Raw genomic sequence first — 16,519 nt, forward strand, 5'->3', positions numbered from 1 at the left:
GACCTACCTCTGCCCACCAGCTCTACTTCCGGACAACAAGTCACTCACCTTCCACAAGTCCCACCCCTGAGTGCATGAGGCCTGTGGGGGACATTTTTTATCTAAACCATAAGACACCTTGTGACTGTGAGCTTCCACAGAGAGCTGTGGTTCTCAGGAGGGAGTAAGACATTGGTGAGTGTCATGACCCTGAGAGACACTGCTGCCATTTAAGGGCTGGAGGTTAGGCCAGTTGCCAAGTATTCTACAATGCACAGGACAGCCTGCTGCAACAAAGAATCACCGTGCCAAAACATCACTAGTTTTGGTTGAGAAACACTGGTGTAGAATACCTCATTGGGCCTTTGGGTTGGGAATTCTTTGACACTGGTGCTATTTATCTTTCTCTTGGCCTGGTCAGATTCTCCAGACAGGAATCCAGCATTCTTCTGTCGGGAGGGTACAGCCTTGGGCTTCTGGTATTCTTGGAAATAGGCAAGTGGGGGAAATGGGCCAATGATTTTAACATTCAGTATGGAAAGATCGCTTAATGGCTTTTTCGACACTATTGACTCCCCACTGTCTTCTGTGGCTGATGTTTCTCCAGTCCAGAAGCCCTTTCCAGAGTCTAAACATCTAGATTTCTACAGGGGAGTAAGTTAGGAGGGGAAAGGCAGATACTTCTTTATATGTACAGGAAAAAGAATAAGGAATTAGAATTTTTTTCTTCAAAAGGTTTTCAAACAGTCCTTTCACTCTTCAATTCATCCTACCTCCTATTCATCCCCAGGCCCTGAGCTTTTAGGAGTGGTGGATTTCTATTGCATAAAAACAGATTTCATGGCTAGGCACTAGGTCACATGCTTATATTACCAGCACTGGAGAAGCTAAGGCAAGAAGATCATGAGTTCAGGTCAGGCTGGACTACATAGTGAGACTCTGTCTGAAAAAAACAAACCAAAACAAACAAACAAAAAAACCCCAGATTTTTCCTCAGCTATTTCTATAGCTGACTGCACTTAGAATTATCATTTGTCCGTCTTGTTTTCAAATCTCTGTTACCTGTGATCTTACGAATTTATGTATTCTTGAACATTGCTTTACTATCACAATTGAGGTTTCTGAAGCAAATGGAAGTAAATGGAGATGCTTTCTCTTCTATCATGTGGGGATCCCAAAATGTTACCCTTCATGTTGAAGCCTTTGCTAGTATTCTCCAATAGGGAAATCTTAAATACAATGAATCCATCACTAAATAAAAATAATACATCTGTACTGAACACATTTTACTTACAAGATAAAATGTCTGCATTCTGTTGAATATCTTTTGGCCAGTTTTGAGGTACATAGGACTGAATGATCTTTGACATCAGGAATGGTTTGTTTTCTGTTTTCTGTCTTAAAGAAATCTTTTGACTATAAATACCAGAAAAAGATGACTTGGAGAGCATGTAATCATCAGGATTCAATGCAATAGGAGCAGCAATAGGTTTCTCTCTAAACCCAAGAGGAAACAAGAAACCAAACAAAGTCTACTAAATAGAAAATAACAGTGTGGACTAATTGAGTCACGGGAGTTCTGCATGAACAGAACTCAGATGGCTCCAGCTGACCCCCACCCAAACAGCTGGAATCATGATGTTAGTTCAGTGTCACTGGCTGGGATCTCTCCTAAAAATATGATTTTTCCACTGTGGCCCTTTGAAAGCTTGTGATTCTGGATGAACAGATTCTACTTCCAATGCCATTGAAGCAGCATTCATGTAAAAAATCTGCTCTGAAAGCAGAAGATGATACAGTAACACTTCCCAGGTACAGCTACAGTTCTTTCACACTCCAGCTTCAAGCCTTACACAAAGGCAGACATTACATTACACCACTGGGAAGGAGACATTCTAATGTCGAATACAATGCAGGTTTAAAGGCATATTTGCATTAAGGTTGTGTAAATAAACACCCCGCTCCTAGCAGCTGACACCAAAGCTTGTGACTCCTCCATCTTAACTTGGAAAGGAACTACTTTACCATGGCAACCGTGTCACCTTCCATGGTTATCTTGAAGACAATTTCCCAGAAACATGATCAGAATATATGAGGTTTGGAACTGATTTCACGGGCAGGTAATAAAAGTATTTCATTTCGTATGTTTTATTTTTTAACTTTTAAAAGTTACACAGATAATAGCATAGAAAAATTAGGATATTTGAAGAAAAAAAATTCCTAGCAGTCTCACTACTCAGATATAAGCATTATCTTACAGTTGTGTTTTTATGTCTCTATATGTAGCCATATTTAAGAGGAGGGGAAAGTGAAGATTTTTTTAGACAAGGAGTGAAAGCACTTTCTACTCCTAGACTGTCACTGAAAAATTATAAGGAGCTAAATACTACCTGTGGGTGATGTGGGAATAAAAACAAACACGTCTGCAATTCTAGCACTATGTGAGGCTGAAGCAGAAGGATTGCAAGTTCCAATCTAGCGTGGGTAACTTAGCAACTTAGCAAGACTCAGTCTAAAATTTAAAAAATGAAAGGAGCTGAGGATGTAGCTCAGTGTGAAGACCCTAGTTCAATCTCCAGTACCAAAAGAAAAGAAAAGGGGGGGCAATCATAACTGGAGGGACAGGAGTTAAATTTATATTGTGTTGTTTAACATATGTTAAATGCTTAAGAACAAGCACACACACATGCACACGCACCCACAGAGAAATTAATGTAAAACTTCTAGACTATTAGAGATAAACAGGAGATGATGAGAAAAAAAAGAAAATGCCAACTCAGTAGTAGCAGCTGAAGAAGAAAATGTCAATTCAGTAGAAGTAGAATGTCTTAGTGTACACTAGTTGCAGACTAGGTAGACTGGGGGGCCTAAAAAGCAGATAATTATTTCTCAGAGTCCTGGAGGCTGAAGATCAAATTCCCTACTGTTTAGTTTTTGGTAAAGGCTCTCTTTCTGGGAGAGAGATAGAAAGAAGGAGACAGGAGGAAGAGAGAGGAAAGAAGGAAAGAAAAGACGAATGAGAGAAGGTCTCACCTCATGGATTCATGTGATCTTAATTACCCCTCAAAGATTTTTATCTCTAAATATCGTTACACTGGAGGGTAGGGTTCAAAATATGAAACTGAGGAGCAGTAAATGACACATTCAGTCCACAGCAGCCAATAAGGGACAAAAACTAAAGCTAAAAAGCAGGATGATATACTAGAGACCACACTCATAAGTGAAATAAATAAGACTCACATGGGTAAACATCATATTCTCTCCCTAATATAAGAACCTGAAAGAGTAAATGAAATCTAAAAGGTACAAGAGATATTGTGAGGGGCTGGGGGTTTAGCTCAGTGGCAAAAGCGCCTGCCTGGCAAGCGCAAGGTCGTGAGTTTGATTCCTGGTACCGGAAGAAAAGACAAAAAAAAAAAAAAAAAGAGATATTGTGAAAGGGAAAGAAACTGTTCAAAAGGGAAGAAAGACTGGGATGAAGGAAAGGAGAAAATAAAGAAGGAAGGGAAAAATAATATGTGTATACACACACAAGATGGCTAAGATAATTGTACTACTAATTTCTATTGCTTTCTTGAAAGGAACAGTTGATATTTAATTGTTTGATCATCCTTACATGTCTATATTTGTTTATCTGAGTAACCAATAGGAAGATAACAGTATGTAATACAACAACCATTGTTAATTTCTTATCACCTTGTCTGAAATTCTGTATTGTTTTTATTGTTTTTATGTTGTTTTGTTTATGTGTGTGTTTGTTAATATGTTTTAGCTCTTTTATCTTATTTTTATTTAATTTAAATAAAATTTAAAAATAATAAAACAAAAACATCCAAAATGAGTGAAATTGATCTAGTATGCATCAATAAGAACAGATCTCTAAAACCAAATGCTAAGTGAAAACAAGGTGCTAGATGATATGCAGAGTGTGGCTCCATCTGTATAAATATTCAACACAAGAAGAAGGGTCTATGTTTTATACATGGATATTTAGTAGTATATATGGATGTTTAGTAAAGTATGCAAACATGCAGACACATGGATCTGATGTACAGGCACCAGTTTCAGAATTCTAGAGGAAAAAAGAAAAAGGCATTAAGGAAGAGCACAAAAACTTCCATTGTTTGTTTTCCATCTGATTGTTTTTGACATGTACTGTTTGGCAAGCCCAGTATTAAGCATCACAGATGATACAATGAGTAGAAACAGACAAAGTTGCTGCTCATGAAATTAACAGTATTAGTCAGATATTAGTTAAGCAATTGCTCATAAAAAATATACATTGTTACAGTGATATGTGAAAGAAAGGGGGTGAGGAGTTCTGGAGAAGAGAGACAGGTAACACTGTGGATTAAGAGACCAGCATTTCCAAAGCCTGCCAACAGCAGTAGTATATTTAACAAGAAGGCGGTAGGGCTGTGAGAAGGGTTAGAGAGATAAGGCTGGAAAAGAAAACAAGGCCAGACCACCTGGGTCTTTTTGACCCCAGAAGTGCTACCAAATATGTTGCAGAAAACCACTGAGAGATTTTCTTTGGTAGCAAGAAATTAATCAGAGTTGCAATTCCAGAAGACCATCCCTGACACAGTGTGAGGGAGGGATGGAGGGGCTACAGGGCAAGAGAAGACACGGGATAGTTATTGCAGCCATCTGGAGTATCTAGGACTGGGAGGTGGGGGAAGAAATAGGAAGAGTCAATGAAATTTATTTGACAGCATCAAGAGATTCTTAGAATCACATTCACAAGGGTTAGGTGATTGACTAAGAAATGATGAAGATGGGTCTCTGACAAAACAGTTGGCGCTTCACAGAAATGAGGGACCCCAAAAGAAAATCAGGCTTATGGAGAAAACTATGAATTTGGCTTTGGACAGGTTGAATTTAAAGTAACTTTGAGACATTCAAGTGTAGATTCAAGGAAGCAGTTGAATATAAAAGCTTGAAACATAAAAGTGATTGTTGAAGCCAGGAACATTGGTAAGTTAATTTAGAGCCGTACTATGGCATAGTCCATTCATGGTCTAAAACATGATCCTGAGAAGCAGTGTCGTGACTCACACCTGGAAGATGATCCTGCAAAGGATATGGAAAAGCTAGAGGCGGGAGGAAGGCCCAGAGTATAGCCAGCAAAAATGTTCCAACAGGAGACAATGGCAAGCCATGATGAAGTGAAAAATGTGCTCTGGTTTCAGCAATATGGGGGTCACGAGAAACCTTCACAGGAACGGTGTTGGCAGAATCAAGCAGCAAACTGAAAGGGACTGAAAAAGGAGTGGGAAGTTAGGAAATGGGGGCAGCCTTTTTGAGGGGTCTGACTATAAAAAAAGAAAGAGAAAGACACCAATAACTAGCATAGGATGTAGAGTTTAGGCAGAGTGGTTTCTTGTGAAAAGAGGTGAACCAGTGTGTTTGGTGTGAGAATTTAACAATTTCCATCTGTGGCTCTCACTTTATTTTTGAAGTTGGAAGGGGTCAAATCATAAAGGACGAAGAAAAGGAAGGAAAACAAGTGATAGTGATTGTTCAAAAGCTTAAGAGAAAAGGCTTAAAATGGCTACTCATTATTAGTGCCCTATTAGTAGCCTAACATACGTTATCACCTTACATATAGGAGCAGAGATGATTTCTTCAATGTTGTAAGGTCTTTGTTTAATTTAGTTTAATATTTTGTCTACAGGAATCCACCCGCTAGTTCAAATTTCGCACTGCACATGGAGCTGACGTTCCTGAAGTGACTACCAAGTCTTATATGTAACTTCTGAGGTCAAATGAAAACTAATCCTTATAGATAACTTCTAAAATCATCCAGAACCATTCTCAGAACATGCTAGGTGCTGCTTTCTAGTGGAGAAAAGCTAGACCTGAGCAAGCAGAATCAGAAGGGACAATATTGATGTAGCTGGATCCCTGCTAGTCAAAATGGTCCTAAGGAAAAAGACAAGATCACAGAGAAATTGGTGACTACCATTTCTATCTTATCCCTCCCCAACACACACACACACACACCATCCAAATGACTCACTTGGTCCTACCCTAATAAGCAAAGTCCTGAGAGTGAAGAGGAGAGTGCTCCTCTTTCTTCCTGACTCACTGACATTGTCAGAGGCTCTTGACGGCCTTGCATCCTGGTGCCTGTCTGTGACAAAGTGATCTCACATAGAATGTTCCTGACACCATTTGGAAGGTCTTAGCTTTAATGAATGGAGGCTCTCTGGCCAATTCAATTCCAACCCTTGGAGTTCAGTCTCTTTAGATGTAAAACAAAAAGGTTCAACAGAGCCCATCCAGTCCACCTTTCTCTGTCCTCTAATTCTATCGCTTCCAAATATGGTAAAATAAAGGGGTCAGAGCAGTGCAACTAAACTGGCTAATTTGACTGTTCCACAAAGGCCTAGAGCTGGCATTTGCAGCATGTGAGGTTTTCCTCTGCTCCCCTCCCCAACTTGCTTTTCTCACTGGTTTCCTGCAACCATTCAGGAAGGCTCCTCATGGAGCTTACATATGCACAACTCAGACTATTGGGAAGGATGACTTCCCTTCTGGAAATCTGCCCTACATTTGGTAAGATGGAGCCAAGAAATAATGACACTGAGCTACTGGAAGAAATATAGCATTATACTGTCTATAAAAGACAATTTGGAGTATGAATAAGGATATGACAGGATCTATTTTACTATTTTACCACTACCTAAATACATGTTTGATCATTCTTCTAATAAAAAGGTTTCTCAAGGAGTACCTAAAAATTGATTGTTGTAAACACATTTTTCCTGTTACATATACATTTATGTGACTAAAACAGAGTTCCACAAAGCATTTATCCTTACTATATACAATATATTCTGGCATTTTCTACTCCATACCCTGATTGGTTATTTCTTTTTAAATGCTGTTGGAACCTACTGAACTGATTCCAAGACTCATTCATATATTATGACCACAATTTTAAAGTTGCAGATCTCAACAGTGTACCATGATTTAGAGGTAGAATATCCTCCCAAGGCCTCATGTGTTAAGAGGTGAGGCTTTGGGATGGTGATTGGATGATTAGCTGTACTCATTGGTGGAATGATTCATTGGTTCATTCATAGCTAAATATGCTATTAGGGGGAGGCGCCTGGTTACAAAGGGTGGACCTATGGGGACAAGACCTGGGAGGGTGTATTTCTCCACCAGGCTCCTCCTCTCTCTGCTTCCTGGCCACCATGATGGTGAGCAGCTTTCTTCTGCAAGGCCCTTTTCCCATGCTGTTTCTATCATGCTGTTTCTAGCCACGTGCAGACTAAATGAGGAACCAAAACAAGCTTCTTCTCCTGTAAGGTGTGGGTATCACACATTGTGCCCCAGAAACAGGAATGTGACTAAGACAAAGTGTCACATCATTCTGGTGGGCCATTGAATAGTCACTTGTTGACTGAGATCAGAGGAAGAGAAACAACAATTTTGAGAGGGATGAAAGGTAGAGAACAGTAATGAAAGCTTTGCCAAGTTTTTGGGGAATTCCGCCCAATTTGAAGTGGGATAAGGGTGTCATCAGGAATTTGCAAGTTTCAACTTCTAAGCATGAGACCCAGTTGTCTGTCTTTTCTGCCGTGAATTTATTTGCATCTAGAAGCTGTGTTGTTATTTTTAAAATTCTCTTTAAAATAAAAAAGCCTACCTGCTTCTTCATTTTTCTTTTTTCATTTTCAAGAGAATTTTAAAAATAACAACAACAACACAGACAAAAACAAAACAAAGCAAAAACAGTAAAAATGACACAGGGTTTCTAAACAAAATGTCTGCACAGCTTTTCCTCCCCGCCTTCCCTTATTGATTTTGCCCTCTCTGAGGTTCACTGTCTGTCCTCAGTCATTTCTGCAGTTTCCCCAAGTTATAAATTTATATCCTATCCTTTCTTCCTCTTCTGCAGCCCCCATAAAGACGACTGTCCCCCTAAACTCAGTGTTATCCACAAAAGCAGCATCTACGAAAGAGGAGAGAAGAAGGCACAGCTGAGCTTTGCTTAGCACTTAAACCCCATTAAAGCAAAGGTCAGATTAGGCAGGCAAAGTACAGTGAACCTGGTGTCTGGAGAAGATCTGTAGTGAATTTGACTTGAGGATTTAAGAAAGAAGTACCTTTTAACATAGTAATTGCATACACACTGGAAAGGAAGGTAAGAATTTCAGGACCAAATCATTAATTCAAAGGACATCAAGAAATTACTTGATATGTAGCACCTTGGTATACTATAAAGTAGCTCCAGGGGTATAACTGAAATGCTTTATAAAAGCGTCCACAAATCCAGGAGTATTACATAAGTGACATTGTTTCACTATGTGGAAATACATTTACACCGAGTGAACTACTTCCTAGAAAGGCCATCTCCTCAGCTCGTAAAATGTTGCCTTTCATGCCCAGTAGAAGGGCATTTCCATTTCTCCAACAGCAAAAGCTGTATTTCTTTCAATATTAAGGTTAATGAGGGCTGGGGCCCTGTAATCTACGTGAGTAGGTTAATTCTCATGTGTCCTAGATAGTTGAGAGAGGAAGAGATTTAGAACTTCAGTTGAAGGGAGATGCACACACTGCCAAACGGAAACGAAAGCTTACAAAGGGAACGTGGAAAACTCTGCAGCAACAACTCTGGCCCTCAGCTTTTCCATCTACACAGTGCAGATGCCAGACATGATCCCTGCTTCCGGGTGCGAATGAGAGATGCCAGCCCACACCTTTCCCACCTTTGGAGGACAGCAGGTACATGAGTGAAGATTCGATTATATGCTAACAGAAAGATATTTCATCGAAAATTAACAGAGCTGCTACGGCGTTGCTGGTGGATACACATGTCGTGAGTGTATTTTCAGAAGTGGGTGTACCGTTACAGTTGATCTTCTGTCCTGTTATCCAGGCTGTGGAGGTGCAAGACACTACTAAAAATGTCTTCATCCACAAAGTTGAAAGTTCAAATTCAAAGTTTCAAAACATTAAGTTGTTTCTCTCTAAATAACACATTTTGCCTCAGAGCAAAGGATTGTGATCTTTATCATGACTTTCTTTCCCATTCAAGGCTTCCTTCTGTATTGTGGTGATGGAAAAGGTAAGGGCAAGGAAGGCAATAAGGCCATGAGCCCAAAGAGACTTCCACAGGATAATTCTCATGGTTATCTTCACCATGACTTGTAAATATCTAAATTCTTTCTTCTCTTTTCTTTCTTTTTTGCAGTGCTGGGTATTGAGCCCAGGGCCTTTGCACTAATTTACATCTGCAACCACCTCTATTTCCTTATTTTGAGACAAGTCTTGCTAAGTCGTTAAGTTGTCCAGGCTGGGTATAAATTTATGACCTTCCTGCCTTGGCTTCTTAGAGTGCTGAGATTACGGGCAGGCCCCACCAGGCCCTGCCAGATGCTGCTGTTTTTAAAATCAAAACTGACACATAGAATTATTTGGGGTGCATTCATCTTGGCACCATCTGACTCTATGAAAGACACTATGCTAGAAAATTGTGGAGCTTTTTAAAGTCTAGTAATAGAGACAGAAAAGAAATAAATAATTTAAATTATGATCAATATGAAATTTCAGAAGAGATTAAACTAATCTAGGGTGACATGAAGGGTTGCCTGGGACTGATTACCTATGGAAAGGATTAAATTTGAGGGAGCAGGAAGGACTTGGGAGAGGTGCTGGAATGTGCTATATTGTGTTTGGGGTGACAGTTAGTGGGTATATACATTTGTCAAAAACCACTGAATCACATATTTAAAGTGTGCACACCTCACTGCATACAAGTTACAACTCAATAAAGTTGATTTAAACAAAAACTATGATATGTGCTGTGAAACAAGGTAGTAGGAGACATAGAGTATGGTGTACATGAGGTATCTCAAGAAGTCGTCTCTGTGCAAAAGAGATTTTGTGCTATGAGGAACTTAAATAAAATTCACAGGGGGCCATTACTGTTTTAGACTGAGCTCCTACGCTAGGCCCAAACAGACCAGTCTGAACTACTTATGCTAGCTGCATCGAATTGAATTTAGAAATAAGCCGACTTTCCAGAAAACTGCAGATTCATAGTAACCAATCCAAAGGGCCCCACTCAGCCTGAGATAGCATGAAGAGGAAGTCTCCTACAAGGAAAGTGACTTTGAAATGACAAATCTACTTCCTTTTCATTTTTTCTGTTTTCTTCAGTCATTTTTATACCTGTAAGGCCCATCTGCTTTCAGATGAGATGCTGCTGCCTGATTCATGAATCAGTAGTAAAAGTCAGTGACATCACTGAGAGCGATTTGTTGAGGTTTTGTTTTTCACAAAGGGAAAGAGGCTCAATGAGGAATCACACAGGAAAAGACCCTGGGTGCTTTTCTTACTTTTCTTATAACAGAGGGCAAAAATTCATCATTTTTTATTCAGACAAAAATCTCAATCTTACTTGTTTCTGGAAAGAAAGTGTATGGAGCCAGACAGTCACACCGAAGTTCTTCTGGATCCAGGAACGGGGTAATTGCTAGACTTTGAAGCTTCTTTTTGAGGTGATAAATATGTTCTAAAATTAACTGTGGTGATGGTTGCTTTCACCTGTAAAAATGCCCAACATTGTTGAATTTTTTTCTCTCAAACTGGGTGAATTTCACGGTATGTGAGTTATATGTCAGTGGGGATTGCCTTTTGAAAGGTAATATAATTCTGTGATGAACCAGGCCAGGAGGCAAACTTCAGCCTTGAACTGAAGCTAAGTCAATGGGATAAATTCTTTTTTGACTTTCTTAACATTATACACACACAGATATTAACCCTCAAAAAATGTAACTAGAGTAGCTTCAAATAGATTTTCATTCAGATGCCAAAAGAAAGCAAAATTCTCCCAACCCCTAAAGGAATAAAATTACCCAATAATAGACTTTCACTTTTGACAGCTTGATGCCTTGGGTATTCTAAACAACCCTCTCAATTAAAATAAAAATTCTGGATAAGATTTATTATTTTAAGCGTACTTTTCAGCTGGTATAAAAGTCACATCAGAGCCCCTAAGCAAAGTGAAATTTTGGGAGGGGGAATATCCCAAGATGACAGAAGCCATCGAAACAGGCTAGGTTTTGCTCTGGTCACAAACGCAATCTCATTGATGAATACAGTACAGCAACAGTTTATGTCTCATTCAGGCTTCACATCTGCTGGAGGTCACTCCAATCCTGTGGAGACCAGACTGATTGAAGTCTTCACTCAAGAAGTGTTGAGTGAGTATCGTGTTTCAGTGTCGAAGATCAGATATTTTATTTTTTATATCCTGCCTATGAAGATACACATTTTGAGTAAACACTTATCCCTTTCTTTCTGATGAATCTCTTGTCCCTACCAGCCTATGGTTTTCTTTTTGAAAAATGGAATCCTTTACTATATTTCCGTGGAGTTCCCTTTTATATAGTAAAATCAAACCAGTTATTACAGCACAATAGAATTGGTGCTCCAGGGTAATAGATATAAAAGGGACTGTGTCTACACTTTCCGGTAAAGCGCAAGCAGTTTTAATATAATTTCATTTTAATTGAGAGGAGATTCAAAGTGTCATGAAAAATGCTCCCTACACTCAGAATGCAAAAAGCCAGTTTAGATTTTTTAGAAACCTGAGAAGATTGTAATTATTAATTGAATTTTTAAAAATCCCATATTAAGTAGCCATTCTTCTCCCTGCTTTATGAAATGATTTTGATCAGTCTCTCCTTTGAAAATGAAGGAGAATCTACCTCTACGTCCTTGATGTTTAAAGTGTATTTGCCGCAGATTCTCTAGTTGATCTTAGACTATATCTGTAATGGTCTCTGCTTACTCAACTCTTCCTGGGGACAAGGACATAGCTCAGCAGCACAGTGCCTGCCTGGCAAGTGTGAGTTTGTGTGTTCAATTCCATTACAAAACAACAAGCATCACAACAAAAAACTCAAAAAAGTCTACTAGACTCAAAGGTCAGAATTCATCTTTATATTCATAGTTGTTATTAAAATGTACCTTTCTTTGTTCTTGTTAAAATGGAAAAATACATGTACAGAATGTGCAAAAATACATAAATATACAAAAATATATATGTAAATATGTGTACAGAATGTATAATATAAACTTGAACATGTTTTTAATTAGTCTATGATATATATTCTCTTTAGAAGTATTTGGCTTACCTATTCTCTTTTTACAAATGACTTCCTAATGAGACTTTTCGCATATAGTTTTTGTTATATTTCCTTTAGCTTAGATTCCCATAGATGGAATTATTGTGCCAAGTAATATGTATGATTTTTAAAGTTCTTAACCTGCTTTGGAAAATTTTGTCCTTAAAATATTAAATCAATCATGCAGCCATGAACTCCCTACACCTCAGCACAGAAAATAAAATGTGTTTGTTATTTATATTGTTTACTAGTTTGACTCACCTTTCAACATCATTTTGATGGGCTAATTCTCTTCTCAGGAAATGTCATCAGTGAACACACAACCCGTATATTTTTCTCCTATAAAGTCCAAATGTCCATACTTCTCTTTCAAGTTCTTGCACAACACATATACTCACGGACACATATATAGATGTGTGTGCATAATGTGCGATATATAAGCATACACAGCATATATGTATAAATCAAATAACAGTGGTACAGACATCAGTTAAGGTCCTGGTATGTGCCAAGGCCTAACACAGTACCAACTTCATCCCATTTAATCCTAACAGCAACCTTGAAGGGCAAGTGTTATTATCATCACTTGTGTCTTACAGACCAGAACACATCCTTTACATTCTCCGGAAACTGCTTCTTGTGCTCCCCTACCCTGTCCAAATAGACTTAATGGTTTTATCCCAATGTACATCCCTGTTCTACCAGTTAGCTCTTTCTACCATATTTCTGATCCCAAAACACTGTGATTACTCATTCTTCCTTTCACCCAGAAAATCTTTAACCACCGTTTGAGACCCAGGGCAATTGACATCTTTATTTAAATTACCTTGAAAAAAATTCTTTAGAGACTATCTTGTCTCACTATCTAGGACAAGCTGGCATTGAATTTACAATCCTCAGGTCGCAGCCTTCCAAGTGGTGGTACTACACGTGTGCACCACCACCCTTGGCTGAAATACTTAACATTTGAATCTCCATGAAAACATATAGTCCTAGCTAACCATCTGATAGTTTTATCTTTGATGGTCATGAATCCCATCTCAGTTCTGTCCACACTTGTGCTTGTCTTCACAGAGTCCTAAGCTTTAAACCATAGTGTCTCCCGTTTGCATCAAGAATTTCCCAGTGGCTTACTTACCTCTGCTCTTGCATCTCCAATATGATCTCCATGCTACAGCTACAAAGATTCTTCAAAATATATCATTTATCCTGGCAGTGAACACCAAAAAAAATCCAATTTAAAGTGGGTAAATATTTAAATAGTCATTTCTCAGAAGAAAAATGACCAACAAAAATATAAAAAAATGCTCAATATTATTCACCACCAGATCAATGCGGATCAAAACCACAGTAAGGTGTCATCTCACCCCAGTCAGAATGGTAATGATCAAAAACAGAAAAAATTACAAATTGTGCTGAGTGTGTGAAGGAGTAAGGAACCAGCATACACTGCTGTGTAACCGTCATGCAGAACAGCATGGAAGTTCCTCAGAAAGGTAGAAATGGAACTGCCATATGATCTAGCAATCATATAAATGACTATTTAGATATTTATCCACTTTAATTTGGATTATTTTGTTTTCATTGTTAGGAAAATGATATATTTATCTCCTGTGGGTAAGGTGCCACTATTCACAATTAGCTAAAATATGGGATGGAGCTCAGTGCCCATCAACAGATGAATGGATAAAGAAAATGTAGAGTATATACACAATTAAATACTCTTCAGTCATAAAAAATGAGATCCTGTCATTTTCAGCATAATGGATATAACTAGAGAGCATTATGGTACGTGAGATAATCCTAACACAGAAAAACAAACACTACAAGTTCTCTCTGTTATGTGGAAAGCTAAAAACATCAACCATAATATGAAACCATGATTATTAAAGGTTGGGAAGGTGTGTGCAGGTGGATAGATAAAGGGATGCTGGATTTGATTGTTGAACACCGTATGCATGTGTTGAAATACCATGCTGAACTTCATTAATATGTACAATTAATACCTATTAATAAAAATAAAGTTATGTATGTCCATAAATTTGTGCATATGTATAGCTTATGTTTTCATGTTTCAGACTCTTGAGAGTCTTTCTGTTACACTTCGAATAGAACCCACAGTTCTTACCATGCTCTGAAGGTCATGTGCGACTCATGCTCTGACCACCTCTCCAGCATACACATCCAGCCCCCACCTTAAACCATCATCACTCCCCAGCCACTTGCTTGTCTCTCACTTTTTACATACGGAAGACACTCCCACTTCCAGGTCTTTACACATACTGTTCCCACTGCCTGCTTCTCCCACCCTTCAGGTCTCAGATTTAATATTACTTTTCAAAGACAGATTTCCTGACAACTTTACCTAACTAGAATCCTCTTCTGCAATAGAATCCTTCACTGCAGACTGCTTTCTATCCATGGAGTTCTGTTTATTTGTCAGCTTGGCTATTACTTGTGCCCACCCACACCCCAACATACACACATGCACGCTGGATCAGTGAACTATAAGCCATGTGAAGGCAGTGGTAATGTCCATTTTTAGTTCAGTATGAAGAGCTCAGTAGGTAAGCACTGGCTGGATCAGTCAGCCAGTCAGTTAAATAATACACTTAAAAGACTTTTTTCAGGTAAAATCATTGTCTTCAAGTCCTTTTCAGGACATGTCAAATGAAATAAAATTCCTAAACTGGAAGGTTGGACTTTCTAATAATCAGTTCTTTCCCCAAAAAACACATGCGGTAACTCTGTTTTCCCTGCTCTAGCTCATTGGGCATATTTGCACCAATTTGTTCTCTTTCTCTGAAGAATCACCCTGCCTCTCTGATTAGTCCCTATGGTAAAATGCTGTGACTCAGTCCCGTGTCTGAGCATGCTCAGAAATCTCCCTGGAATGTTTCCTAGTATGATATGGGAAGGCACTTTTTTATCCAAGTGGGTTGTAAATTGGGGTCTTAGGCCATTATATCCAACTTGTGGAGAAGTACTTTTAGTTTGCCAAGGTTGCCCTAATAAATCCCACAGACTAAGTTGTTTAAAGAACAGAAACGTATTTTCTCACAGTTCTGGAGGCTGGATATCCATAATCAGAACATCAGAGGGGTTGGTTTCTGGTGGGGCCCCTCTCTTTGCCGAGCACATGGTTGCATTCCTCCTGTGTCTTCACATGGCCTTTCTTCTGTGTGCTTACTCCTGGTGTCTCTTCCTTATCTAAACACCAATCCTGTTGGATTGTGACCTTATGACCTCATTTAACTGTAGTTACCTTTCTAAAGACCTTAACCCACAATATAGTTACACGGGGAATTAGGACCTCAGCACACAAATTTGGAGTGAAGGCATATAATTCAGACCATAATAGATCCCACAGAAGAAGTGGAGAGAATGGTGAAGCTCTAGTAACATTATTTTAGCCTCTGGAAACATGAAATCAGCCCTATTGTTCTAAATATTCCATTTTCTTAAGTATTTTTCCTTTTGTTTCTACTCTTTTGAATATTTAAATGCATATACATAATACCTGTTGCACAGTTAGGAAAAATGAAGGAATAATGTTTGGGGATATTAGAAACTACAAGGGGCTGGGAATTTAGCTCAGCGGCAAAAGCGCCTGCCTCGCAAGCGCAAGGTCGTGAGTTCGGTTCCCGATACCGGAGAAAAAACCAAAAAAAAAAAAAACAAAACAACAAAAAAAAGAAACTACCAACAATACTCTTTTCTTTACAAGTGGAGAAGAAATATAATTGACATATTTTGTACATAAACAGCATTTGAACCAAAAGCACATTCACTGTAGACATCTCAGTTATTTTCTGTGTATGAAGATGGCCTTAGAAAACATTATTGCCTCAGTGTCTTCTTTAAGCATAATTTCTAGACAATTCAGCTATTCTAATACATTGTACTGCATCATCAATCAGAGATGAGAAAACACCACATTCAAGAACCTATGTGCGAAGTATCAGAAGATGGTTCTTATAGCTTCTACTTTTAAGTAGAAATTAATAGTATCCATTTATTTCCACCCCAAAATGGAAAGAACCACAGGTGATACAGTAATCAGTTGTTCACATTTAAATCATTAACACAGCACTCAGAAAATAAAACTTACGATGTTTATGTATTTGTGTTTCTTGCCTGAGAGATGGGAAAGAAGACCCAGAGACTACCTGAATCATATCTCATCCCGTGTGCCCCAAATCTGAATCCTTGGCTGGTCCTAACTTTTACATCAGTCTCTCTATTCCTCAAGTTACAACCAAGATTAAAAGGAAAATAGTACTTATAATTCATCTAAAGAAAATACCACCAAATTTATCATTTATACTTTATAGAAAACACTAAATTCTAACTCCTTCAGCAGCGAAAATGTATTCTGATCAATTTCTGTG

The 16,519-nt window shown here is 38.5% G+C and overlaps 1 protein-coding gene across 1 annotated transcript in view; it reads right to left on the reverse strand.

Moving 5' to 3' along the window:
• The window catches only part of Gjd2 (gap junction protein, delta 2, 36kDa), a 29,953-nt gene extending 16,655 nt beyond the window's left edge, over positions 1-13,298 (reverse strand). Inside the window, exon 1 of the mRNA XM_005381685.1 lies at positions 13,267-13,298. Within this exon, the coding sequence (XP_005381742.1) occupies positions 13,267-13,298 (32 nt within the window). The remainder of the gene's footprint in view (positions 1-13,266) is intronic.
• Positions 13,299-16,519: the final 3,221 nt, after the last annotated feature.

The sequence above is a fragment of the Chinchilla lanigera genome, unplaced genomic scaffold (assembly GCF_000276665.1).
Source record: "Chinchilla lanigera isolate Chin_1 unplaced genomic scaffold, ChiLan1.0 scaffold00015, whole genome shotgun sequence".
Taxonomy (NCBI): Eukaryota; Metazoa; Chordata; class Mammalia; order Rodentia; family Chinchillidae; genus Chinchilla; species Chinchilla lanigera.